Source organism: Scleropages formosus, chromosome 1 (assembly GCF_900964775.1).
Source record: "Scleropages formosus chromosome 1, fSclFor1.1, whole genome shotgun sequence".
NCBI lineage: Eukaryota > Metazoa > Chordata > Actinopteri > Osteoglossiformes > Osteoglossidae > Scleropages > Scleropages formosus.
The window spans coordinates 44,397,382-44,417,266 of NC_041806.1; the positions used below are offsets into that span (position 1 = coordinate 44,397,382).

At 49.0% G+C, this 19,885-nt stretch overlaps 1 protein-coding gene across 13 annotated transcripts in view; it reads right to left on the reverse strand.

Annotated features, from left to right (window-relative positions):
* Positions 1-11,876: 11,876 nt before the first annotated feature.
* epb41l2 (erythrocyte membrane protein band 4.1 like 2) overlaps positions 11,877-19,885 on the reverse strand; it is a 62,892-nt gene continuing 54,883 nt past the window's right edge. For 6 of the 13 annotated variants that reach the window (XM_029251776.1, XM_029251746.1, XM_029251767.1 and 3 more), the window contains 8 exons: positions 19,590-19,733; positions 18,666-18,719; positions 17,770-18,357; positions 16,704-16,832; positions 16,418-16,516; positions 15,586-15,666; positions 14,415-14,529; positions 11,877-12,280 (listed from right to left, as the gene is read on the reverse strand). In XM_029251776.1, the coding sequence (XP_029107609.1) occupies positions 14,422-14,529; positions 15,586-15,666; positions 16,418-16,516; positions 16,704-16,832; positions 17,770-18,357; positions 18,666-18,719; positions 19,590-19,733 (1,203 nt within the window). In that variant the 3' untranslated portion in view covers positions 11,877-12,280; positions 14,415-14,421. The remainder of the gene's footprint in view (positions 12,281-14,414; positions 14,530-15,585; positions 15,667-16,417; positions 16,517-16,703; positions 16,833-17,769; positions 18,358-18,665; positions 18,720-19,589; positions 19,734-19,885) is intronic. The other 7 variants (XM_029251787.1, XM_029251777.1, XM_029251789.1 and 4 more) reach the window with 4 other exon arrangements.

Genomic DNA, 19,885 nt, shown 5'->3' on the forward strand with positions numbered 1-19,885 from the left:
CGGCCTGTCGGGACCTCGCTAATTATTGGCACGCTAACAGAACGGCGACGCGCGCCTCATTCAAATCGGCCGGACCAGCTGGTGACATCCGACTCCGCTTTCACGGAGCCTTTAAAAACAGGTCTTGAAAATCGCGACAGTTTCGCTGTGCGAACGGGGTCCCGTAATTAAAACGACATTCTCCATTCCGGGGCCCGCAATGTCGCCTCGGGCTCCTTTTTGTTTTACACAAACAGTTGGAGCTCCCTTCCCCTCTCCTTTAAGACTGCTACGGCAAACATTAACGTGCTTAAACCTTGACGATAAACGCTGCTTCATTAAAGCTCTCCATTTGGCGATCCTTGGAGTCTTGCTGAGAGGCCTTGGGCTGTTGATGAAGTGGTTTGGGGCTCTGCCTTTGCCTTGGGAGCCCCCAACCCCAGAGAAAACAAAAGTGTACCCTGAATTGTCTAAAGGAAAATTTACTGCAGTCTAAAGAAAATGAATTGGGTAATGGATAATTACACCACTGAGTAAGAGTTGGTGGATGGAGCTTGGTGTTGACGGTTCCAACACGTCACCTCCAGCAGGTCCTGTTTTTGCCAGGCGGTCAGAAAGGGACGTAGGGTTTCCCAACACCGAGGCAGAAAGGGACTTTCGCCATCCTCGCCTTGAACGCAGCCGCTCGCTAAAGAAAGTCAGCGAGAAGCTGTCGAGAAAGAGGAAGAGTCCATGACATCGTCGTCGTTTTTGTGAGGTTAACGCTGGATCCACCAACAAAACCTCAGAGACGTGCGTTGCTTTGCAGAACAGCGATGAAGAAATGAAGAAATGTAAACGTAACGCACCGCTCCGTCTTCAAAACCAGTTCAGAGATACCGGACGACAATGTAACGTTCAAGTAAAATCAAGGGAGCAGACATCTGGTGAAGTTCAGCTAAAGAATTTGCATTAAAAGCCGCTAATAAACACGCGAGACCTGGCTGCTATCGCAGAAAATGAGTTATTTCTCTGCTTCAGCATCGTGGTCCTGTTTGTAGAGCCGCAACTGTTCCATTATACAAGCTGAATAAACAAAGCATTTTTACACTGGGCCACATGTGGACTTGGGTTCAGGCCTGTGCCTCGTTACGTTCTGTTCTTCTACACAAATATTTAATGCTGCCATCTACAAAGTACGTCTAAACCTGCCCTTATAGATAAATACTCAGAGGAGAACAGCTACAGAAAGCACACGTCGCCCCGATAAAAAAAGATCTTATCTCAACGTAAAATATCTATGACTTACCAGAGTAGATTAACATTTACAAATAAAACATTTATAATCACTGCCATCATTAATCAATCGTTAACATTACAAACATTTATAATCTAGTAAGCGTACGAATTGGCCCAGGAGTCTTACGGTGTGTGCAGTCTTGATTTATTCATGAAGACGTAACAAAATTGTCGCATTAAATTTAATAAATACTGTACGCCGCTCGAAACAAAGAAAAAGGTCCGTTCGGCAAATTATTTTCGTTGAAATTCATACACGATACGTGAATTTATGCGTTAAAATTCGGCGGAATTTATGAAAACTTTCCTCATTAAGAGAAAATTACTAAAGGCATGGAACTTTTTTTTGAGGAGATGTCCTTTTAAACCTTTACCCATGTATGCAGAGAAAGTTCTAATTTTTGCAGAAACGAAGTAGATCCTGAGCGAATCTGAGGCTGCTTTTCTATCACAACAGGATAAATTGCGGGCTTTAAATTGTTTTGCAGAAGTTGTGTTCTCACACAGCTCAGTGAGCAGTACCGACATTAAATCGACTACCGATGAGAAGCACATTACCGTGTGAGCGCTCAACAAGCCTCAGAGCCGGCCTTGATTTGTCTTTTTCAGAGCCCCTACCATCGCAGTTTGCATCCTGCCATTAACAGCACGTTTCGGTCCTAATCAGAGGTGAGGAAACGCGCCACGGCGCCGAGGGCGCCGCCTCATCGGCAGCCCGAGCGTTGATTAGCGAGACCGTCCTCCACGTGTGACTGCGTCTTCCTGCTGCGCAAGTCTAACTTTAGACTCGTTTGCAGCGGCCCGCTGCCGGAGCAAGATGGGAAAGTTCATGCACGGGGACAAATTCAGCAGCAGTTGTCACACAGCCACAGGTGTCGCTGCGGAGCTAAGCAGGGGAAGCAGGAGGTGTAGGTCAACCTTGGGGCCGAAGGACCCAGGTTCAAACCCCACCTCCTGCTGTAGTACCCTTCGGCAAGGTACTTACCCCGAATCGATGCCGTAAGCCAGCTGTACAAATGGGGAAATCATCGCAGCATCAGCTCAATGTAGCGTGAAGAATGGAAAGGAAAAGAACTCGAGGAGGACGGAAAATGACGTGGCTACGCGGAATGAAAAATTCCACGAAGAACCTTGGAAAAGTAGGCAGCTCGCGACTTCCAGGACGGGGTCCCAAAGACTCACCGCGTAAATGGCTAGAAACTCTTCGGGCGACGGCAATAAATCGACAGCAGCGGCGCTTGTGTCGTCATTACCTTTCAGGACAGGTTGCTTGAATATGACTGTATGAGTTCACCCTTGTTTGTTGGTCAGACGGCACACCTTTCGTGATACATGTTTAAGTCCCACCCCCTACCCGTTTCTAATCAAATTGTGATCGCACTCACTTATGGAAGGTGTGGCGGTAAGCAGGTTTTTTTATGCCTTTGTAACGCTGGTGGATGATGATGAATGAGCGTGAAGATAACCGACAGCCTTTGCCCAGTCTCTTTCTTATTGTTGAATCATGAACACTGACCTTAACTGAGGCAAGTGAGGCCTGCAGTTCTTTAGATGTTGTTCTGGGTTCTTTTATGAGCTCCTGGATGAGTCGTCGTTGCGCTCTTGGAGTAATTTTGGTAGGCCGGCCACTCCTGGGAAGGTTCGCCGCTGTTCCAAGTTTTCTCCATTTGTGGATAATGGCTCTCACCGTGGTTCGCTGGAGTCCCAAAGCCTTAGAAATGACTTTGTAACCCTTTCCAGACTGATACATGTCAATTACTTTGTTTCTCATCTGTTCTTGAATTTCTTTAGATCGTGGCATGATGTGTTGCTTTTTGAGATGTGCTTCACTTTGTCAGACAGGTTCTGGCCTGGGTGTGGCAAGTGAAATTTAACTCAGCTTTCCAAAAAATGTGCTTAATCACAGTTCATTCATAATTTAATAAGGGGGGAAATTACTTTTTCACATAGGGCCAGGTAGGTTTGGACAGTTTTTTTTCCTTTAATAAATGAAATCATCATTTAAAAACTGCATTTTGTATTTACTCGGTTTATCTTTGTGTAATATTAAAATTTGTTTGATGATCTCAGTCATTTAACTGTGACAAATATGCAAAAAAAAAAAAATAAAAAAAAATTATTAGGGAGGGGGCAAATACTTTTTCACAGCACTGTACATCTCAGAGAAAAGTAAAGAGTGCGTTGCTTCAACAGAAGGAGAGATTCGGATGCAGGCAAATGATTCCGGAGCAATATTGTGGAGTAGCGTTTTGAAGGCCTTCATTGTGCTGCTGAGATGCATTAGCCTGCATCGTCAATTTGTGTGTGAATGCGTGCGTGTTGTGAATTTGCGCCCCATCCGAGGTTACCGACCATTCGTGCCGACACAGCCTCTGAACTGGGTCTTCTAATGTCTGATAGCAGTAGAAAAAAACATTCTGCACCAATTTACATCATTAAAATTGCACAAAAGGTACTGTGGCATGCAGCGCTGTGGGTTTGAATGGGGCGAAGAAGGACGCGGAGGCAGGACCTGCGCTTACAGCCAGCCTTCCCAACCTGCCTAGCGCCCCCAGACTCTCTTTCACACACTGGCAGCCACAGTCAACCCACCATTTCCCCCCGAATTGCCCCCAGCGGTTACAGACATTATTTGCAGATTTCCCATAATGCAACTATTTACATTAAACCAGTAACGCAGGTCGTTACGGTACCATTTATTCCTTAACAGGTGTTTCACCAGCAAATCTGACCGACGATAGTCTATAGTATTTCAAAGCAGATATTAAAGATCCTTACAAATACAAGGTGTATAGAAACAGGCAATATCTGTTTAAAATATGATCCATCATACCTGAAAGAAGAGAAAAATCGCTGAAACCTTTACAGGCAAAAGATGAACAACTATTTCAGGAAGGAACCTTTGTTGCTGTGGGGAGTCATCATGAATATTATTAATGTAATGAGAGATAGCAAGAGATGCTGAAATGTCAGGTATGACTAATTCCTTTAGAGTTCGCTTGTGCAAGAGGCAACCCCCGAAAGAGCGACTTCAATTACCTGCCGATTGCACTGCAGCCGGAGCGCTACCAGGAGTGGCCCGCTGAGGACAGGGATGCTGTGCTAGTCTACGTACAGTAGCCTTTGCATCATTCGAGAGCCGGTCGCAGTTCAGAAACCGCCGCTGGGAACAGAGGCCGGAGAAGGAACCGGAAACAGAGCGCTACGTCGGTCCACCCACAGTAACAGTGGACATGGCTGACGTGATGAGACAGGGAGAAATGGGTGACACCGCACATCAGCAGGTAGCCTCACAGCTCCTGGGGTGTGGGTTCACATGTGGTTTTGAATCCACCTCCATCTGTGTGGAGTTCGCGTGTTCTCTCCGTGTCCCGATGGGTTTCCTCCCTCAGACACGTGTTTCAGGCGGACTGGTAACTGCCTGTAATGTGTTAGTGACTGAGTGTGTGCGACTGCCCTGCGATGGAGTACCGTCCGGTCCAGAGTGGAACCTGCCTCACACCCATTGCTTCCAGGATAGGCTCTGGACCACCACAACCCTGCACTGAAAAAAGAGGTTATGGGACAGATGGATGATGATGAATGAGAGAAAAAGATGTAGTGAAGTTGGTCTTGACACATGAAGCTTTAGTTCTAAAAAACAGTGTCTGAATACACTTTTCTCTGTTCTTTTAATAGCTCCATTTCTGGAATAATGCATTTCAGTTATGAGAAAATGTCTATATACGATTTTTAATCTTTTGCTGCTTTAACAGAAAACATTCTCTGGCTTAATGGTGGCAACCAATGGGATCATTACACTTTCAGTAATTATGATGATTAATCAGAGGCATTTTTAGACCTTACCTTTGATTTATTGCTGCACGCACTTTTATTACTACGTACCGGGAATTTTCATTACTGCTCGGGTGGTCGAACCTTGATCGAGGTGTATCCCCGGAAGCCGTCTTCTGCACGACGCTCTTGCTATCGTCTCCGGCTTTTGGCTTTGTGCACACACACCGAAAGTACCCTCCACGCCCACAGTAGAAACACACTCACGGAGAAACTACAAACTCGCACTGATTGCGAGCGCGTCACACCGGACAGAAGGGTCAGCCTTTTCAGAAGAGCACTCTTCAATTGGCCCAGTGCACGGAGAACACCTTTAACACCTATTTACAGAGCTCTAATTCGTCTCCAGGTGATGCTTTGGGATACTTCCACTTAGGAATTCCAGCCTCTGAATGCCAAAATTTGAAACGTGAATTTACGGACAGGTACAACACTCCTGGTAGTTGTGCGCTATTCTAAGTAACACAGCGTGGTTTTAACCGCTAACTGAAATGGTTTAAAAAGAAGACACTAAGTGCCCATTATTTAACTTGTTTAATAAACAATGTCTGTAGCAGATGAAGATAAATAAGAAAGGCCACAGTGATGGGAAGATTAACTTATCAGGTCCAAAGCTGCCGTTATCTGCAACTTGGAGGCAAGGAATTACATCGGTAGCGGAGAAACGGGCCGAACGCCACTACTGGAACCCATCGTAAACACCACAGATCAAGCAGCTCGGCGTCCGCTCCAATACATGGCTTGTAAATTAAGAGAGACGGCTAAACAGTGCCACTTCAGAAGATACAACGTAGGAGACTCGCTGCTTTCCCAACGCTGGAAACAAACCGACGGTTTCTCTGGAACCCTTCATAAATAAGGCATTGAAGGAGGCTAAAAAATAACAGCAGAAATACAATACAAAGGCTAACTATTAAGTCTGTTGCAGTCTTACAGGCCTCGAAATCGATCTGCGCACGTACAAATATTTCACCGAAATCATGGTCGTATTTAGCGGATACCCCTCCCCTCGGCCACGTACAGCGTTAGGGTTGTATTCGAAGTTTGTTTGCAGTGATTTACCTATTTTACACAGCAAGGAACTTCTGCCACATCAGTTCAGGCTAAGTTCCATGGGACTACATTTATTTACATGTACATTTATTTAGCAGATGCTTTTCTCCAAAGCGACTTCCAATGAACTCTATGTAGTGTTATGAGCCCACACACCTTATTCACCGCGGTGATTTACACTGCCAGATACACTACTTACACTGGGTCACTCAACCATCCATACTAGAAAAGGAGGTGGGATTTGAAGCCCTTTCCTCTGAGTGCAGGGTACATTTACATTGTCATTTAGCAGATGTTTCCTCCAAATGAATGTACAATGTTAAGCTGTCTACAGCTGTTAACCCCTTTACACAGCTGAGTAACTTTACTGGATTAAGTACCTTATTTATGAGTACTACAGCAGTGGGAATTGAACCAGCAACCTTCAGACATGGGGGGGCGGGCTGGGGCGTAGCTCAAGCCACTGCACAATCATCTACCCCAGGAACAATATTAACCACTGTACTCCACCCGCTGTTCCTTACTGCCCAGAAGCCTTATAGCGGCCTTATACCATATTTTCGGAAGAAATTGTACCGTGGCAAGACTGGTCAGTGTACTCTAGTAACTAGAGTGCGACACTGCAGTTGGTAAAACAGATAAAACAGCTGAGTACCAGACTAATTCTCAGTGTTCCTCACTCCGACCTGATAAAATGACTATTTGGAAACTGTTAAGGAAGCGAGGTTCTAAACAGTGTTGTTCTCACGCTGCCCGATGATGTCTCGTGATGTCGGAGCGGTCGGTCCACCCCGAGCGCGCAATCTCTGCAAGCGCCCGCTATCCAGGCCATTAGGGAGACCCGCTGGCGGCAGGGTGTCGCCGGCGCCTTTGTAATGCCGCAGGCAGCTGCGGGCGTCCCGTGGTGTCGGAGCCTGGCTGGAAGAGGTACCGTTGCCGTTCTCCACACCTTGCCGCGTGTTGCCACCCAGGACCAAACCGAGAGAAATGCATATAGCACATCAGAGCCTGTTGTTTCTCACACATGTCCGGGTTTCGGTACAACAAACCCTCCAACGTTGCCACGGGCCCTGGTAGAACACGGTGGAGCTGATCTGACCATCGCTGAGCACAGGCTCACTCGCCTTCCGCTGTCCTCTCGGACACACCGAGCAGCTGAGAGCGGTGCCAGGGATCCGGCGCAAGGGACGCCATGGAAACGGAGAGGCGCGACGAAAGAAGGCCACGCACGCGCAAAATTTCTCACGATCTCGGCAACATTCCACGAGGAAAGCTCCAGTCAGCAAATACCAAGACATTTTCCGTACAAATTAATATTCACTTCAATTTAAGGCGGGTGCCACCATTATAATCTCAGAGCGAACCTATACAGCACGTACAGAAAAGCTTAAACAGCTCTTACACAAACTCTTACATGTGACGTCTCCCTGCTACGATGTGCTTTGTCTGTCCTGCGTTTTATGCACCTACTCGAACGATGACCCTCGGTGCAGCAAGTGGTAGGGAACAAACTAGGTTTGCTTGAGACTTTCATGTCTGCAGCTATGTCTCCTTCTCTCAATGTAATGCATACAATTGTACTTTTGCTGAGATGAATGAATAAATGTAAATGTAAATACAGCACTTGGTCATCATGATTTTTATTGAGATTCTAAAAGCAACAAAGGAGGGTACATTATTTGAGGGTTAGGTCTGGTATTGAACTGACTGTACCTTCAGTCAGTACATAGAGTATGAAAACCTGTGAAGTATATTATGTGTCCAAAGCCCACTAGTTCTGCAGCTTAATCTTTTATATTACTATTATTATTGTCGTAATATTCATACAAACTAGTACTATTACTATACACATTGTCTGGTTGGGGCGAGCTGGAGCCTAACCCGGCAATACAGGGCATAAGGCTGGAGGGGACCCACCCGGGAGGGGACACACCCAGGACGGGAGGCCAGTCCATCGCAAGGCACCCCCAGCAGGACTCAAATCCCAGACCCTCCAGAGAACAGGACCTGGTCGAACCTGCTGCCCCTTCTTCTTCTTATATTATTATTATTATTATTATTAACTAAAATATTTCAATGAATACACAAATAAGTAAACCCTTATGCACTTCTAGCATTAGATATGTTGCATTTCCTTCCTTCTTTCGCTTTTAATTCCTTTAGAAATGCATCTGAATTTCCTAACAGTGCCTTAACCGCAACAGTCGGAGGGAAAGCGAGCCTTTTCCCACCAGAAACGATGACATCAGTTGATGTGATTTAATGGAGACTGAAGGCGACCCCATTTAGTCGGAGCAGCAGCCATTAGGTCGGACAGTTCAATGAGCGCCTGTCAGGACTTTGCACATAATTTCTCCGATGAACCGTTTAGGGAAGGGCAGAGATGGAAAATAAGGTGTAGCTGATAGGACTGTTAATCATAATTATTCAATAAAACCCTCAAACCACCCGAGAAAATGCTTAAATCGGGGAAAAAAAAGTGATTGTGTTAAAAAAAAGAGAGAAAAAAAAATCTGCGAAAAGTGCCAACCGAATGCAGCCTGAGTGAACCATTAACCGCGCTGCAGTAAATCCTCTTTGCAATCACATGGTCGTCCGAAAGCCCAAAGTCCACTTGGTGTGTTTTCTGCGACTTTCTGCGTTCAGAGCTCAGCACACACACACGGAGCGCCGCTGTGGCCCTCGAGGAGCCCGGGATGGCCGCTCTCGCCGCCTTTCTCGGGGAGCTTCCCGCCTGGTTCCTCCCGGTCGGGCTGTTCCTGCCCGTCACGCTGCTCCTCCTCCTCATCATAGCACACCTGCGATGGAAGCTTTCAGAAGGTACTGTAACCGTAACTGTTCACACCCGACATGGCAAACGCGTTCCAGTCCGTGCCGTTCACCATGCTGTCCTCTCCGGGTATATAACACATACACTATGAAGCGCCGAAAACGAGCCAACTTTCAATGACACGCTGCTTTCGGTCCAAACGCAGCGGCTCCTTCTATTACAAACGTTTGAGTTGCGAACTTTCGAAGATACAAACATTTCCCGGTTTACGTTCGTTTACATTTTCTTCGCTCATCTGTCCTGTAAAACTTCTGCTTGACCTCTATTTACACCCCAAGGTGATAGTTTGCAGTTAAATGCTGTCAGAGTGGAGTGCAGCGCCGCCTCTGCATTCAACTCGCTTCTAGTGTTTACAGATCGTGTCAGCGAACATCGGTGATCAGTAACAAGATGGTGAGCGTTGCACTTTTATGGGATGAATCGCTCCGCAATCGGACTGGAATAAGAGTTTGTGGTGACAAAGTGTTCCGATTTTCAGACAAGTAAAAATTTGTTTTAATCTTAATGCATCACGGGGGACATTGTGGCAGAGCGAGTTTGGCTTGTACCTGCTCTCCGGTGAGTCTGGGGTTCGAGTCCCGCTTGGGGTGCCTTGCAGTGGACTGGCATCCCGTCCTGGGTGTGTCCCCTCCCCCTCCAGCCTTACACCCTGTGTTAGGCTCTGGTTTGCTGCTACCCTGCTTGGGACAAGTGCCTTCAGACTGCGTGTGTTAATGCCCCACAAATAAAATACAAACAAAAAGAATTACAGCTACATCCAACATTTTCTTAGAATCTAAACTGTAAAGAAATTGAGGGGACCTCAGTTATTATTGATCTGTATTTATTACCCTTTACTTGATGACTTACTTTCGTTATTTTTTTTCTTTACAAACACGCGTGTTCATGACTCCGTTCGTTTGTAAATCGTTGTATATTTCCCAATTATTTCTGTAGTACAGCGAGCCAGTAATTACCCCTAGGAGTCAAGAGGCTGTAGCTGCTGTAAACACATAGCTGCCAAAATGTACCCCCCAGTTACTTGCTCTGTACACCACCTAAAGGTGCAGCGTGTGACGTTTTTGCGTTTTCCTCGTTTAGCTGGAACACAGCCGAGGCCTGAAGGGACTACTGTCCACGTATTGGCCGGGCCTCCTCTGCATTATTGATGCTATCGGTGACGGCATTCGGACTCCCCCACAGGGGTTGGATCGGAGTGCTTCGAAAGCCTCGCTTGAGGCACGGGGTCAGCAGGGGAACATATGAAAGCCTCCCGTCACCTTGTTTTTCTCTCTCCCCACCAAAACCCTCCCCGACTACCATCAATCAGTGGATGAAGAGCTGTCGCGGGTTCGGCACCCCAGGGACACCGCCTACTGGCTGTGCTACGGCTCAAAGCCCGCTGGAATGAGGAGGAAGGCCAGGGGACGGGCACATGCCGATGGAGGACCACCACGTCCCAAGATCCTTTAGCACAGGATGCCAGAGACCAGAAAAGCTACTAGAGCGGCGGTCCGGTTCCAGCAGACCTGTGGGCTCTACAAACCCAGAGCAGCGGAAAAACTGACACTGGACCAGATCCATGATGGAAAACAGCTCATCTTGGCGGCGACTTTGCCAGATGGGAACGCGGCTCCAGCCTCTCGATTTAGACCTGCAGAAGCACGCGGCACTTCAGCGAGAGAAGCACAGGTTGCACCGGCTCGAGCGATAAAGTACAGAAAAACACATTCTTTGATCTGAAACCAAGAAAAGCTGCTGTTTCTGAGGAGATGGTTTGAGAAGCTCTGTGGAGATCCATATTAATTATGTCTGAAAGGAAAATATTGAGGAGTGGAATATTAGTAAACATGTATGTACTCAGCCATAGAGCAGACAGGTGTAAAACTGTGGCTCCAAGCGCATGTGTCTGTGTTCAGCTTTGGGCAGTGCCCACATAGAGGCCGGACTGTCAACAAACTCCCGTTGTCAGGGCGATGCTGCGCTGAAATTATTTATGTCAGTGCACGCGTGTGTTTTGTGCACTGTGGATTTTACATGTTGCATAAAATTTACCTTGGAAAAACCCGTGTGCTTTTGTAATGAGAAACGAATGACGCAAAAATAACATGGTAAATGAAGAAATATTGCTCATGTAGCACAAATTCAGTGACTGCAGGACAGTCGAAATGGAATTAAAGAGTGAAAAGAGCGTTTCCACGGTTTATGTAATAACACCATGAGCAGGCGGGCGAGTTAGAGAATAGAGAGACCTTTATTTCAACAGTGGTACACCGAAGGGTGCAGGGGGTGTTGGAGGGGCAAACACAACACTTTGTTCAAGCTGCTAAAAAAAAAAAAAAAAAAGGGGGGGGGGGGGGGAGACAAACTCTACATATCAGCTATACACTGGATCCGAAAAGCAAGTTGACGCGGTATCCGGGGTTCGACAACTTCAACAGAACCGTAAGCAAGGGGTGGTGCCTCCGACATCCATACGAAAAAGATTAAAAGGGTCACGAATATTACCTGGATGCCTTTTAGTCATCGAAAAACTTGACAAGGAAATATATGCAAAAATTTACTTTAAAGGGCAAACAAATCCACCTTGTCAACATCTAAAATCAGTGTACAGTTTTAAGACAGAGTCTGAAAGGTAGAAAAAAAGTACAAATATAAATCTGATTAATGATGCCAAAAAGTTACAGAAAAGCAAGTTTTTTTTTTAAGCTGCCTAGAGTTTCACTTTTTTTTCTTTTATCGTTTTCTTTAAAATGTTCTCTTTTGTTGCTCCTCCCATTTGTGGAATGTTTTCAATGACGTGACTGCATAGAGATTGTGTTGGCAACGCGGAGCTGCCGTACGGTACATCGCGGTGAGTGTCGCTGGTCCCGCTACACACCATCAAGACCATTTCAACAGCTTCAACAGCCCACCGTCGCACTATGTTTCCATCTTCTTCACGAGTCCCGGGTATAGAATTTTTAAATATCGCTTTTTATACGTAGTTTATCCAAATAAAGAAACAAAAAAAAAAACATAACCTTTCTGTACACAGTCTAGGGATGTGAACGCTACTCGACATTAAAAAATGACCACTTCTCGTAGTCCTATGTGGTTGTAATAACGGTACTTTTTTTTTTTTCGCCGAAGCGCTAGAAATAAAACAAGCTAACGTTAGCTAAGTGGTTTTCTTCTGAATGATAAAAATGGAACGTGTGCAAAGCACAGATGTTGCTGCTCAGCCCCGGGAGTCTTCTCCGGTCCTCGAGCTGTGGGAAGTCACTTTTCTCAAAGCGGCGGGGGGTTGTTCTCGGACCCGAACGGCAACTCGGGGGCTCTTCGAACCTGTCGGGAGACAAGCGGCAGCACCGTTCACGGCCCGTTCGCCTTCGTTACACGGCCCGTGTCGCCCCGGCCTACGGTGACGACACGGGGGAGCCTTCGCGAGCCCTCGTGACGCCCTCGATGACCACAGTGGAACGCCGTATGTATGTAGCGCCATTGACAGCTTTATCTCGTCTGCCAACAGCTCCTCGTGTCACGAGTTCCAGCGGTACGCTCAGCATTTTGAGTTCATTTTAGGAAAGTCAACCACAGAAAATGCATCTTGACATTTGAGAAGGAAGACACTGCTTGTCACACCCCTTTAGGGAAAAACAGGGTAAAAGCGCAAAGCTGCGGATGGCTCTGGTGTGACGATGCACTAAGTGCCCGAGGCGGAGGCAGGACTGCGCTGCACTCTCTGCGTACCTGCACCGAGTCCCGAAAGCTCCGGTCTTTTCCTCCCCGACATCCTTCAGCAGCAACAACAAAGACACGACACTCACTTTTCTCCAGAACGGTACAAATTGTACCTTGCTGTTATTATTAAAAGTCCCCACAAGGCGCTCAGCTCGACCTCCACTCAATTCATTCTGCGAAACGGATCTGATTTACAAGAAAAACGTGGCTGTGTGAAACCCGAGAGCCTCGGGCATGCGGCGTTCACAAATTGTCTCCAGCAGGCTCATAAAGACACAAGCAGGGCGGTGGGGGGCGGGAGAATCCCGGTGTAAAGTAATACCTGCGCCTTGCAGCACCCCCCCCACGAGGGAGAAAGAGGCACCAGTTCACGGCATCACCTTTTAACTCCAGTGCTTGCAGCCCTCGTGGAGTGTGAGAGTACCGTGTGTGTGGGGTGTGAGAGTACTGTGGCTCTTATAGCTGCCAGGGCCTGAGAGCTCTTGGGTTCCTTGATCTTCTGCTCTGATGACCATGTGGTTGCGAACTGTGTGGCAGCAGAATAAGATAAGAGCACACGGAAAAACAGGTCCTACGCAACCTCTTCATCACGATCTTTCCTCCGCGCACCGCAGTGGGACGTTGAAAAGGACAGAGTCGGAGGGAGAAGTGCGTATCTGACACTCGCGTGGTGATCGGGGCTCATTGGGTCCATGAAATCACCTATTAGGGGGTCAAATCACCGTCATTTCTGCAACGCAGTAAGATTCTCGGGCGCAAACTACGTCACGTAAAATTTTAAACGAACCAAAATAAAATGTACTTTTCAGACAATAACAAAGCCAACACGTTATAGAATTTGTACAGCAGAGGGGATTACTGCAGAGAATGACACCGCCCCGAGTTACGTGTCACAGTGCAGGGTCAAACACGGTCACGTGTTCCGTTTACACCGAGGCGTGCGTAGCGCACTTGAAAGCCCCCCCGACGACTTCCGTGAACGAGCGAAACGAATTAGATCTTCGCATTGGTGACACGGACATAAAGAGTCGTTTCACGTTCAATTAACTTCCACTCCTGCCATAAAAAAACCGGCATGAGGAATCATATCAACGTTTGCTGGGCTTCTACAGGCCGCCGTTCCAGACAGACCGCTCATGACTACGGATGATGACGACACGATGAAACAAGTTACCCTGACAAACTGCGGATCTAAGAACCAAAACACACAGGAAATGAATATTAATTTTTAGGCTGCTTCAAAGAAGCACAACAGTTAAATAAACTAAACGTAAACACATGCGTTTAACAGTTTTCTCCAAAGCAGCTTACAATGTCAAGTAACTTACCGTTATTTACTCATTTATCCAGCTGGGTAATTCTACTGGAGCAAATTAGGCTAAGCACCTTGCTCAAAGGTACTACAGCTGAGAGAGGGATTCAAACCAGCAACCTTTGGGTTCAAAGGCAGCAAATGGACCGCTAGTTTCCCAGCTATCCGGATATAATAATTTCTGCTTATTAGCACAATTTACTGCTGTAATCTTTTCTCATTCAATTTTTTCATACTAAATTGCCTTTCAAATGACGAAAAGGTACCTGGATAAATAAAACAAAGGATTTTAATGCAGAGAGACGGACGAATGGATCGATGGAAGGACTCTCGTTTACACGTCGGCTCCGCTTAGAGGCCCCTCGTGGGCGGCTGGTGCCCGAAGGTCAGTGGTGTGGTGACCTCTAAAGCGATGGAAAGCCTTACCTGGAGCTCAGTCCTCGCCCTCCTCTGCCAGTTCAGTCTCTTTGTGGACCACCACCCGAGTGACCGACATGTCGGGGTGCTGTTCTTTGGCTTCCTTTATAGCCTGGGCCAAGGCCTAGTCATCGGGTCAGAACCGCGTCAGGAAGGAAAGGGGGACACAAACGTAAACATGAATAAAATAAAGGGAATAAATAAATAAAAGGCATGAGCAGAACTGTGGCGGTGAGGTTGAAGGAGGAGGGGGCGGTGCGAGGGAGCGATCATCCCAGCGAGGACTCCGCTTTCATGCTCCCGTCCCCGACTCCCGCTGGATGGGAAGCGCAGAGTTACCGTGGAAACGTGTCTCGTGTGCGTGTGCGGCTGGCGGGCGCCATCGGGGGAACCGAGGGAGGGACCCGTTAGCCTGAGCGTGACGCAGAGCTGCTCCAGGGTTCGCCGCGGCCCTCAACGTGTCGGACTTCAGCGATCGGAGTGCGACACGAGACTCTCGCGTGTGCGTTTTTGTCGTGGGTTCCTTAACTTACAGGCCAAGGAAGCTGGGGGAGGGGAGCGGAAAGGGCCTTGCGCGTCTCCCCCTCCCACTGGACTAGAGAACCCATCCTTTTATTTATGAGCGGATCCTCCTGCTCGGCGCCGAGCGCCCTCCCCCCCCACCGCCGCACGTCACAGTCCCGTCATGCACAGCTAACAGCTCGGCTCTGACAGAGGAAGCCCACGTCCTACCGGCAGGTCCTGCGCGAGCCTGTCTCTCCTGCTCTTTTCATGCTCAGTTCAGAGCCCAGGACCCGGCTGTCTGCCGGTTAATTGGAAAACTTTCACTGTTCCCGTCACGTTTCAGTTTTCTTTTTTTTTTTTTTTTTTAAATGTGGGGACGTCTTCTTTAAAGCATTATGGAGCTGGGCCTTTCCTTAGAGCAGCCCTGCTTACTGACTCATTCTTTAAGTACCATCAGAAAGGACTCGAGTCATATCCCGGGCTTATCCAAATCCTCTTAATGTCCTCTTCTCCTCGGGAACATTTGCCAAGCCGTATGTTTCGCCCCTTGGCGCACAGCCGCCCTCGAACGAGCTTCAGCCACTAAAACTGCCCGTTATGCATCGCTAAGTACAGCTGAAGCGTGCCGAGATCACGGCTGTGCCGAGCTCCTCGCCGCGATGGTCGCGGTCCTCACCTGGTCGTGGTCGATGTCCGAATCTCCCGTGATGACGATGCGCTTCTCAATCCTGGTTTCGGAAAGCCCACCTTTTAAAGTCTGTGGACGCACACAGAGTCTCAGATAAAATCAGGGTGTACATTTGAATTACGCTGGTTCTCCACGTCCTCATGGATTTCCCCCCAGGTGCTCTGGTTTCCTGCCAGCAGCCCGAAAATGCATGTTTCAGGTGAACTGGTCACTCACCCTAAATGGCCCTTAGTGTGTGTGTGTGATTGCTCTGTGATGTGACCTGCTTCGTGCCCTACGCTTCCAGGATAGGCTTTGGACCTCCATGACTCTACGCTGGACAGGCAATTGTGGACAATGGATGGATGGCTGGCTATGTAGCCTGTGTACGCACCCACACGCACACACACCGAAACACACACTCCCCTCCATCAGAGCGGGACTTAGTGCTATTCGGTACCCTACATCTTCACCGACGCCCAGTTCTATCGCAGTGAAGTGCGGCTGAAAGGAGCCTTGCCACCGCAGGCGAACGCCTTCTCTCTCACAGCCCGGAGTGTGTAATCGGGTCTAAGTCACAGTCTGGGACGTGACAAGAGCGCAGTGTTTATCCCCTGTCTGTCAACGGATGACTCACCGTTCATCACAGGCGGGCCCTCGGGTGCCTCGGTACCACGCCGACACCGGCTCTGTGACCACCCCCACCCGCTCCGCACAAAAACGCGTTCGCACCACCAGACGGGCGAGTCGCGTTTCTATGGTACACGACCGCAAACTTTCTTTTTATTATTATTTCAGGAAGACTGGGGGGGGTGAGTGGCTCGACCGGATGAGCGGTTACCTTGGTGATGTGCGTGGTGGTAGTGGTGCACAGGGACTCAGAGGTGATGGTTTGGGCTGTCATAAGAACGCCGGGCTCGCTGTCTCCAGCACCGTCCAGCTGCGAGGGCAAGTCCGCACAGGTGATCATCACTGGGGCATCGTTACCCTCCCCCCCCAATGGCTTCCAGGGACCACAAACAGCGGGGCTGCCAGGCCGAATGAAAATCGCTCTGACCCCCGGGGAGACATTTCACCGACGCGCTCAGGGTTTCGAATCGCAGCCACAGTGCGACCGGACCTCCTACCTGCGCGGCCTCGTACGTGATGGTTTTCGTCTCCGTGTGGACGATGGGCACCTCCTTGGTTGAGATCTCCGTCTTCTGGGCTGCGAATGTGTCCGAGATGGTCACCATTTCTGTCTTTACGACAGGAGGCTGCGGGCCAGAGACAGAGACAGTGAGAAACGTGCGAACGCTCATACGCATGCGTGGTTGCTCGCTCGCTCGCTCACTCGCTCGCATAACAACTGCTGCCGAGAGCACGACACGCACGGGAAGCGCAACTCAACTCGGCTCAGCCACTACACTCCAGAGGGAACCAAAACCAAGCGAGGTGTTGCTAGAAAGTAAAAACCGGTGAGGAGGCTAACAATTAGAAATCTTTGGTACGCTGACACTACGACATCATGCACTAACAAACACGTCACACTTTTTGGGGATATTTGGTGTACTGGGTGTAAAAACGTGCTTTTTTTTTTTTTTCTTTTGCTTTGTACGGGACAAAAAATAAAACAGAAAAAAGTAAAAACAGAAAGCACCACACACTCGTGCACTGGCGTGCTTCCGTTTACTAGCGGATGAGGCGCATGATGCTCTGTAGGTGAGTGTTTTTGATATTATCTGTGGAACGACAGCAGAGCTCCTCACTAGTGTGACAGGTTACGCTAGTGAGGCCGTTCGGGACGTCTCTGGTGCATTCGGGTTCTTGTTCTTGGGCAGGGGATACAAGACGGACATGAAGATGCACAGGGCACGTGGAGGATGGTTTCGGCGATTTGCACGACTACCGAACGGTTGCGGCGGTTACGCCCGGAAGTGGCTTCCGCTGGGGCTTAGTCGCGTCTTTTTTTATTTTTTTTTTTAAATCCTTAAATTCAAGCGACCACACTGCTGGGTCCAAAAAGAATAAAAAAGAGCCCCAAAAAAGGACTTCAGCCGGCATTTATCGCTGTTTCGGACGCTCGCTGGCAGGAAGCGTGGACAGACAGTGTAGGAGCGGCAGCAGGTGGGCAGGAAGGAAGGCAGGTGGGCAGGTGGGTGCACAGCAGGGCCCCGGAGGCGCAGTACGCAGGTCTGCAGGGCAGGGATTTACCTCAGAGCAACAAATAACCTGTGGGAGGCGCTCCGTCTCAGTGCGAGACACATCCCCGTTCAACCTGGGTTCCTCCTCCTCCTCCTCCTCCTCCTCCTCTTCCTCATCTTCCTCCACGGACACCAGGCCCTGGCGCGTCTCAGTGTGGCCGTTGTGCGCTTCTTCGTCTGCGGCCCCCTCGCTCGCTGCCCCCCGTTCTTCCCTGGCACGCGGGGGCGCGGCACTGGCAATGGGATCCGCCCCTGGAGGCGGGGCCTCCTGCTTTGGCTCCTCTTCCTCCGGCTCCTCTTTGATCTGGTCCACGGAGACGCTGCTCACCTGCGGGTGGTATTCGGCCTCCTCCTCGCTCTCGCTGTGGCTGTCTGAGGAGGAGCTTGCCTCTCCGCCGCCCGGCCTCTTGTCCTCCTTCTCCTCGGCCTCTCCCTCTTTCTCCTTCTTCGCCTCTTCGGCGACGGCGGCGCCAACAACGACCTCGGGAGCCACGTCTTTGGTTTTGGGTGCTTTCTTGACCTCCTTGATGACTACAGTCTCTTCTATCTCAACCTCAGCCTGCTCGCCTGTGCCTGACCTCTGCTTATCCTCTGCACTCTACACCAGAGAACAACAGGGACAAAAACAAAAGGATGGAGAGAAACAAACGTAAACGTAAAAGATGACAACACAACCGAAAAAGGATTATGCCAAATTAAAAAGAAATCGACGAACACGGGGAGGCGACGGCACATTAAACCCCCCTGCGGCGAAGAGGCAGGACGTGGAGGCTGAAAGAGGGCTTGGACACAAAGGGAGACGATGGAATCGTGGGTAGAACAAACAGAATATGTGGGGAGGGTGAGTTTGGTTAAGTATGGAGGCAGGATGAGGACACAAGGATGAGCTTGAGATCCGGTGACCACCTTGCCAATGTCTTTGCTGTCGGGGAGCGGTCCGTCTGTAGTGGGAGGCGTTTTCTGTGGGACACAGAAGGCAACCACAGCGACCAGTCACTCTTTCACATCCACTTAACTACAGCAGGACACAGCTACAGCACTGCAAAGACTCCCCCCAGCCCCCCGCGGACTCATAGATGGGAGACACAAGGTCCCATCTATGGGGTGAGACGGAGCAACGAGAACCCTTACAGTGCTGCAGCGTTCACGGTTATACACAGAAACACAGAAAGCAGGACAGACGAGAGCGTTGGCTGAGCGCGAGCGGTCCAGCTGAGCGCCACTTGCCATTCAGTTACTCCAAGGTTCATGGTCCAGTCTGTTGTTTCCGTTAACGTAATATAAAACTGTGACAGCTTGATCACGCCTGCACGCTAAATTCAGCCACAGCATACGTGTCCAAAAGAGTTTTATATCTTTAAATCTGAAGGAGAAAAAGAAACGCATTTTGGAACGCATACAAAAGGCACAGATTCGTTGTACCCCGAACCCATTTCTCTCATAATCAATATGGATGGTGTTCAAACATCGACATCTGGATGCTGCTGTTTTGGGGCAACAGGTGGTGTATTGGTCAGAACTGTCGCTTTTGGACCTGAAGGATTCAGGTTTGATTCCCACCTCCTGCTGCAGTACCCCTGATGAAGGTACTTGCTCTAGTCTACTCCAGTAAAAGTGACCCTGCTATATAAACGGGTGAATCGCTGTAGGTCACTTTGAAGAAAAGCGCTGGCCAAATGAATAGCCGCAACGCAGATGTAAACAACCGGGACTGGACTTAAACTTGGACCGGCACTGAAAGATGAGCCACGAGGACAGAGGCGGCTGTGGGTGAGGCTGTTAGTGATGATCGCGCAGGGACACGACGACGCTCGTTTTACTGTGTGGCACCTCGACGGAGCCCATGGCCACAGGGAGCGAGGCTGCGGTAACAGTGCCCTCTGCTGCTCGTGCTCTGGAAACAAAGGGGCGAGCAGGACCGGAGCAAAAGCCTGCTTTACTGAACAATATGGAGGTTATCTCCTCTTCTAAGCTCTACAGTGGGTTAGAGAATGGGGACAAGGGAGAGAAAAACAGAAAGTTTGGTTAAAAAGAGAAGGACACGGGCAACACCTATCGAGAGAAGAAAGACAAGAGTTGGCAGATTGAGCACAGAGCGCGAGATGGACGCGGAGCGACGGCACACG